Source organism: Terrapene carolina, unplaced genomic scaffold, assembly GCF_002925995.2.
Source record: "Terrapene carolina triunguis isolate 2854851 unplaced genomic scaffold, T_m_triunguis-2.0 Scaffold88, whole genome shotgun sequence".
Classification (NCBI taxonomy): Eukaryota; Metazoa; Chordata; order Testudines; family Emydidae; genus Terrapene; species Terrapene triunguis.
In genome coordinates this window covers 24,286,895-24,295,157 of record NW_020664439.1, presented here as the reverse complement: position 1 = coordinate 24,295,157, position 8,263 = coordinate 24,286,895, and the positions used below count along the sequence as shown (strand labels likewise).

Below are 8,263 nucleotides of genomic sequence, written 5' to 3'. Positions count from 1 at the left end.
CCCCCCGGACGCTATTTTTAGCTCAAAAAGCCGGACATGTCCGGGGGAATCCGGACGAATGGTAACCCTAATCCATTTATTAGATTCTAGTGACCTATTTCAAGTTGTCCATGTCCCTTTAATATGAACTAGGCCTCAACCAAAGCCCAAGTTCCAAACACACACTGATATTGGGAAGTTTAGAAATGTATCCAAAATATAACTCAGGTGCTTCTCTAATGAAGCAAGGGAAAAAAATAACAACCATGTGTGGGTATGCCTGAATAATTCAGATCCAGTCTACAGTAGAACCTCAAAGATACAAACATCAGAGTTACATACTTACCGGTCAATCAGACACCATGTGGACCCAGAAGTAATCAATCAGGCCGCAGCAGAGACAAAACAAGACAACAATCCCCTCCCGACCCCCGAAAATACTGTACTGCCTCAGGGGCTCAGGGCTTCAGCCATGGGGGAGTGGGAGGGAAAGGCAAGAGGAGCTGCAGCTGCAGGGTGGGGGAGGTCAGGCTCCAAATGGCTTCTGACCCTTGGGAGCACCAGGGCTCAGTGCTTTAGACCCTTGGGAGTGCTGGGGCCCAGGGCTCCAGCCCTGAGGCTCCATTCTTGGCTTCAGCCCTGCGGGGGATGCCGGGGGCTCAGGGCTCTAGCTACAGGGGGAGTGCCAGTTTTAGCTGAAACTGAGAGCAGAGCCGTGGGGAGCCCTGAACCTTGGCAACCGTTCCTCCACCCCCACCCCCGGGTGGAAGCCAGGAATGGAGGCTACCCACCATGAGGCTAAAACCCAGAGTGGAGCTGCGGGGATGAAGCCCCAAGCCCCAGGTTACCCCCAGGTCTAAAGCCCTGAGCCCTGGTGCTCCCGCATGCCAGAAGCCCTGAGCCTCCTGCTCAGAGCCCTGCCATCCTGACTGTCAGAAGCCCCGACACCTCCCGCCCCCAACCCAGAGTCCTGACCTCGCCTATCCTGTGGCTGCAGCCCCAACCCACCCTATGGCTGAAGTCCGTAAGTCTTATTCAGGGTTATGAACATTTCAGAGTTATGAACAACCTCCATTCCTGAGGTGCCCATAACTCTGAGGTGCTACTGTAGTATGTTTCAGTAGATTTCATATTAATTTTCAAGTATTATTAATTCACAGTGCATTCCTATACATCAATCCTTTAGGCAGGCTTGTCTGGTAACATTTTGTCTTATTGCTTAATTTTTTTTACCATTTACTCTCTTCTTAGCACTTGATCTTGCAAGTTGCTGAGCAACTTCTGTAGGTAGTGAAGACAATCACACGTTGCAGCAAAAAGCCTTTAACTACCTGGTTACTTAATGCTGTACATTTAGTCACTTACATCTGCTCTTGAGTTTGATTTTGTCTTTCTTTTCCTGCCTTTTGTTTTCTTCTCTTCGTCTGTGGTAGGCTTTCCCTGATCTGACAGCTCTGCTGATTTCCTTTCTGGTTCCTGAGAAACGGGTGTAGTAGGCTCTTCCTCTTCCTCCTCTGGAGGAAGTGATAAGGGCTCGAGGTAGTAGCTTCGTGGCTTGGGCTTGGGATGTGTGTGGTATAGGAGAAGATGCTGCTGCTCCTCATACTTTATCACTTTCCTATCCACACGAACTGTACCAAACCAAGCCCAGGAGAGTGGGGCAGGATTTTTATGACCCTCAAATAAATCCCAAGAGGACACTTTCTGTTTTGTTGATACTTGAAGACCCTGTTTCGAAATACAAAGTAAAACAGCATTCTTAAAATGATATCTTAACAACAAAATAATGTGAATTACCTGAATTTGTACTATGGTTAAAACCACTGTATGGATATTTTTTCCCCTCAACACAAAAACTATCATTTACATGTTTGTATGGGGATTCAACTAGCATCCAAGGCTGGCACTTGTTAGAATGAATCAAGCTACATTTTCAGTTTTGTATGTTAATAGCGGTACAGAATTTTTTGAAAATGTGCTTATTTTCCAATAAATTTCTTACGTTTCATCTATCATGCAACAGATTATCTGCACTGATTTCCAAGGAAGCTACCTTTTAAACAACAAAAATTATTAATCGCCAGATTAAGACATAGGACCAAAACACTCATTAAGTACATATATTTAAAATATGTAAAAAGTATGTAAATGTTCATGAAGCTCGACAGCTTTCTGAGGACTACTCATCCAAGGAAACTGGTCTGCACTGTTCGTTTATGAAACGTCTGGAATAAGAAATGTGTTTCCAACATACCAGTTTCACATAATAGCACTGAGATAACTCAAGCTGCCCACTCCAGCCCCAAAAGACCCTCCTTGAAAGGAGAAATAAATGTGCATGATTTAACTTGCTTTATAGAGCAGCACTTCCCAAACGTTGAGAAGCAGAGACCACTCTCTCCCTTCAGGAAAACTAAATCAATTGAGCTCCTTTACCTCTCTACCAAATCCCTCCAATGATTTTTAAAGGTATACCCATCTTTAGTTATATGTCTGATGTGCCTTGTGGCTAGACCTTGTGTGAGAGCACACTTCACTTTTTGGGAAAGGCTGTTAGTGAGGATAGATGATTGTGTCTCAGTGGGGAAACAGTTTTTCTCAGAGCTACTCTGCTAGTCGCCTCCAAGGTATACATTATTTCCATTTGGTAACATGCATATCAGATGGCAGTCAAGACCCTAGATTGTAAAATGAAGCAATACAAATTTCAAAACTAAATATCTTAGTAATTGAACCTGAATCACAAACTCTGGGGCTTTTGTTTGTAGGAGTTCATAGTAACCTTTCATTCAATTTTAATTTGTGTGGGTTTTGTACAGCCAGTTTTATAAATGAATTAAATCAAAAATGAAGTGAAACAATCAAAACTGCTGAATTTTGCTTGGTAGTTACACAAGACTATGTAAAAACCATAGCATTTTCCATTGCTTACACATAAAACCAAATCTATCCAAGCTTCTCAAAACATTTGCAAATATCAGTGAGCTGTTCCTTGAGGATGGACTGAGTTTTCATTGGCAATGAAATCTAGAAAGCGTCACCCACTGAGTGTGAATTTTCATACAACTCAAATAAAAATGTATGTTGTTATCTCTGTTGACATTAAAGCATACCTGTACCAGTAAAAGATAAATTATCTTGAAAAAGATTTTTCTAAAAGGTATTGTTCCATGAGGTTGAGAATTATCGATCTACCAAGAACATCCATTTCTCCTCTCAACTTGGTAACATTATGACCATTTTTAGAGTGATTATGTATAGAAAGACCAGCTGTTGTTTCTGTTTTTTAAGGAAGGTACATTAAAACAGAAGTACAGTACTTCCATAAGTTTCAGATACAGTCAGACACTGTAAAAAATTATATCAAACTGTTTATTTGACTTTCATATGCATGAGAAAGTCATAATAAAACTGAGATGTTAAGGTAAACATTTACTCTTGCCTGTTTCTTATCTATGGAGTCAAATCCTGCAATTTTGTTTCCTTTGGTGTCAATCAAAGATCCCATTGGCTCACAGGTGATAATGTCACACGTCTGTTTTGGCAAAGGTAGCAACTGGCGAACTTTGTCAATACTTTCCGAACACTTGTCTCCTAGCTCTTTCTAACAAAAAAGAGAAGTTAAAATGTTACAATGCTTTCACAATTCAAAGACAGCAAGTTCCCAGATGAATCACTTCCTTGTACTTTTACTAAATATAATCAAGTGTTTTAGCTTGGCCTTTGTTGCACCTATAAATTGCCTTGTGCACTTCCTTTTTATTTGAACAGAACACTGAAGAGATAAACAGGATTTAAGTGAAATGCTGATTTAAAAGTCTCAAACATGGCTAAAAGTATGACGATACTCCTTCGGGGTATTGCTAGGGCACTTGTTGCTGAAATCTCTTTTCCTTTCAACCGCCCTGACAATAAAACTGATAAGATTAAAAGATGGGCCTAAAATGTGATTTAACAGGAGTGCAGTTAAAAATCAGAGGTCCAAAACTTACTTTCAACTTTTTCACTAAATTCATGTATGCCCTTTTGTTCTCTTCAGACCCCCCTTGGGATGCATTTGATAGGTCAGAGGCTAAAGTTCCATTGATGAGAACACCCAGCATATCAAGCACAGTTGTGAATAATTCACTAAGAGGTAAAGAGACAAGTATTATGTTGCATCTTGAAGAGCAATACTGACACATCTTGTTAACTCAACATTTAAAATTCTATTATGTTTATAGTAACATGATTGTCAATACATCTCAGAAATAGATTATGGCAAAGACTACGGACACTTATTTAGGCATATGGGACCAGATTTTTCAAGCATATTGTGCATACACATGAACTCCAGGGAGCTTGTACAATCCCTGTACACATACAAGTGCATGGTCAAATATGTGCACACAAATATTTGCAAATCGGAGCCACTGTAGATTGTAACATCACATAAATTGCCGGCATAAATGGTCATTAGAAAAAATAGGACCTGATTCAGGAAAGCACTTAAGCACATGCTTAAATACATTCCTATTCAGAACAGTATTTAAGGAGGTACTTTATTTTAAATTCTTGCTTAAGTGCTGTCCCTCCTAGGAGTGCTTCCCCAAATCAGGGCTGTAACTACAATAAGCTACAATAAACACCTAAATATGACTATCTGGATTTTCATTCAAAGCATTATAGATATTAATGAATTATTGAATTATAATAAGAGTAACATACTTGTTGGTTTGCATATCAACAGTTCCTGAAGTAATTATCTGAAGCAGCAGAAGTGCCCAGTCTGTAGTCCACTGCGTGCTTCTCTGCACAGTGTCAAACATTCCACCCACCTACAGGCAAAACAAGAGAACAGAGAGAACTCAAATAATATGTTTATATCTTTGAATATTTATTAGTTACACTATATATGATGATGGCTTTTTTCTCTACTGAATAATTTATACATTAACTTGATAAATTCTTTGGCAAAAAGACTTGATTGTCCCTGCCTCAGCACAACAACACTGCACAAAAGTGCTGAAAAATGAAAGATCAGCAATATCAAATTTAACGCTCGATCCAACACCCACTGAGGTCAATGGAAAGATTCTCACTGATTTCAAAGAGTGTTGAATCATATCCTTAAAGGGTATCACTTTTCTTTGTCCAAAATTAGACTAAAAATAGTTAATGTTGCTGCTGTTGAAAGATCTGAAGGATAACATTGAGCACACGTTTGACCGATAACACTGGTTCATAGTTAGATTGGAATGGCTGAAACTAGTCTGATGCCTTTTCCATGGGAAGCACATGTCCCTCACATCCCAGTTGCTGAAGAGCTGGGACTCCATAGCCAATGCCCTGTCAATAAATCTCCTCATCAAGATTAGATTGGAGGGAGGATCGTTCTAACTTCTGGTCTTAAGCCACATACTAGGAAGATACTTAATAATTAAATCTTTATTTGTTGCTTCTCTCACTATAGATACAATTTAGTCTTCCTCAGTAAAGTCTAAAGCTTTAAAGATCACTGTTTCCACACTGGCTTTTCTGTACAAGGAATGTTCTTATTATTTGCAGACTAACAGTCCTAAGTCCCAATCATGCACCCACTGAAGTCCACATTACTTGTGACATTGACTTAAATAGGAGAAGGACTGGACCTGTAGGTTGTAGAGGTGCCCAGCATTGCACCTTCTTTCTTGGCTAAAACCTGCTGCCTGATTATACCCAGCTGTTCTGTTTTATTTTGGGGCTTCCCCATTTTGTATTTACATGCTGCTTCCAAGCATTGGCTATTCTGCTGTGCTCAGCATTTATTGGGAGTTACATTAAAATAAAGAAAATGCTCTTAGGCAAAGTCTCATTAACTTTTACATAGCAGTTGGCGGTCTAGGTAGAAACTGTCAAAGCTGACTTTGGAATTTAGCCATGCAGCTGCCACATGTGGCTGAATCTTCTAATTATGGTTGAGATTTTCTGAGCTTGTGACAAGTGCGTGTTTCCAAAAAAAATGTCTGTTTTATATCAAAATATAGTGACCAAATAGGTAAGGACTATGGCTTTTAGCTTTCAAAAAAACGTAGCACATTTGTGACATTCTCCAATGATATTGCAGGGAAGGGAAACAAGGAAAAGAGGGAAGAAAGGACAAGAGAAAGAAAAAAAAAGTTTAATCTGCTAGGGACTTTGCTATTGCTATTTGATTTTATGTAGAAGGTGCTAAGATACCATGGTGATGGGCAGCAGTATAAAACCCAATAGACAGGCAGTCAGACTTTGTTACTCTCCATCTCTCTGCGTCTTACCATCAACTGCAAACTAATTTCTGTCAATGGCTATTTTCAAATTTAGATACTATAAATATGAAGGGAAATATATTCATGCATCTTTCTTACCAAATTAAGACGTAGTTGTAAGGCTTCATGCATCATCTGCCTAGCTTTAACATCATCCTGGTATCGTTCTTCCCTCCAGTTACTTAGGATCTAAGAACAACAGCCATTTGAATAAAAGTAGGTTTTTCCCATTTAACTGTTAAATATTTCTACCCATCACTTCTTGATACGGTCTTCTTATTTACAAAGAACTATGGAACAATTTTCTCACTTTTAATCTTCATGTCTTTATTGAACTTGGGCTTGATAATAGATGTGATACTTATTTGTTAGCTTTGACTGTGAGGCTATATCTTACTACACTTCCTTCAAAGAGAAAATAAGCAGTTTTGTCATCCAGTCTGTTAAAAGTATAATTTCCCCCAAACATCATAGCACCATGGGCTAGACACATGGAACTCAGACAGCCGCTGCTGCTCCTCCATTCTGTCCTAATGGACACCACAGATCAACAAAGACAGGATTGCTTGGAAGAGGGTGCAAGTCAGAGCTTAGATGGATTTAGGTGAGAACCTATAAAAATAGTTTTAAAAAAAGAGGCGGGCCAGGGAGCAGTAGCAGAAATGGAGAAAAGCAGCATCAAGGAATGGATCAAATGAGGATGGGGAGCAAAGCCAGGGACTGGATCTGAATATGGGGGAAGGTTGCTATTATTAATTTGTATTGCAGTAGCATCTAGAGACTGAAAACAGGTTTGAGGGCTCCATTGTACCAGGCACTGTCCACACACTGATAAAAAGACAGTCTCAACCTCCACGAGCTTACAATATTGAGGGCTAGCGTGGGAATCTGGTGGGAGCAGAGGAACTGGTGTAGAAGTGGCAGGGAGGGTGTATGGGCGTGTGTGTAAGTTACCTGAAAAAAGGTTGCAGGGTTGCTTTGCTTTGGGGAATGGGATAATTTGGGGATACTAATTTTTTTGGTAATAATTTATCTATTTCTAATTATGCATTTACTCAAGAAAGAGACCTTTTTTCCAGAAAAATCTAAGTTTTTATTATTTTATAAGCTCAGGAGACATGAAGCACTGGGAGGGATTTCCCTGTCATGAAAACAATCTACCATTGCTTCTCAGAAAAGGTCTGAAATCAGACCCTGGATTACTTACATTTTTGTTCTATTATTTTTAGAAACACTCTAAGAAAGTTATTGGTCAGTGCAAAGGGGAAAATTATTTTTAAATTGCTATTAAAGGAACATTTACTCATTCTTATGAGCGGATAAACTAAAGTTCTCTTCATCTTTGATTCTTCTTTCATTTAATGATTCATTTCTGAAAATCAGGGTGTTGAACCTTTAGAACTTTCCCAGGTTTGCATGATCCGATACACATAAAACTGATGGCACAAATATCAAATGGAGGGTGCTCAGTATTATGTGTTTGTTTTACCTGATTAACTTGATTTTGCAGTGATGTTAGAAGCCCTTCCCGTTGCTCATCCTGTCCCTTAAGGCAAGTAAGTACCAAAGAAAGGAAAGGTTGCTGACTCAAAAGAGACATGCTTTAAAAGAGGCAAAACACATAAGATTCAATTAGTAAGGTTATTTTGATACTTCCCGTCTCCATTCCCTTCCTTCCCTATAATTTTCCCCTAAACGAAAATGCTGCTCAGATCTATCTTGGTTTCTGTTTTAGTAAGTTACAGCCTCACAAGCCAGAAATTAAACAAAGTGTAAAGCAGACAGTGTATCAAAGTGGGCCAATCCAAGCATAAAGGGACAAATCCTGAAGTCTTTACTTGGAACCTACATTTGTGGTGCTGACCCCCTCAACTCCTGGTTCAGTCAATAGGAGATGAAGAGGCACAGCACCTTGCAGGAGACACTCAAGCCTTACTCTGGAAAACATGAGCCATTTTTAATCCATGTTAACTAACCCGTGTTAAAATTCTCATGAACACACAGCAGGTGTAGTTTTA

At 39.5% G+C, this 8,263-nt stretch overlaps 1 protein-coding gene across 1 annotated transcript in view; it reads right to left on the bottom strand.

The window, feature by feature from the left end:
• The window catches only part of MED12L (mediator complex subunit 12L), a 322,140-nt gene that overhangs the window by 42,500 nt on the left and 271,377 nt on the right, over positions 1 to 8,263 (bottom strand). Inside the window, exons 30-35 of the mRNA XM_026649916.1 lie at positions 7,735 to 7,846; positions 6,345 to 6,434; positions 4,687 to 4,796; positions 3,972 to 4,107; positions 3,422 to 3,583; positions 1,345 to 1,707 (exon numbers count right to left, since the gene is read on the bottom strand). Of these exons, the coding sequence (XP_026505701.1) occupies positions 1,345 to 1,707; positions 3,422 to 3,583; positions 3,972 to 4,107; positions 4,687 to 4,796; positions 6,345 to 6,434; positions 7,735 to 7,846 (973 nt within the window). The remainder of the gene's footprint in view (positions 1 to 1,344; positions 1,708 to 3,421; positions 3,584 to 3,971; positions 4,108 to 4,686; positions 4,797 to 6,344; positions 6,435 to 7,734; positions 7,847 to 8,263) is intronic.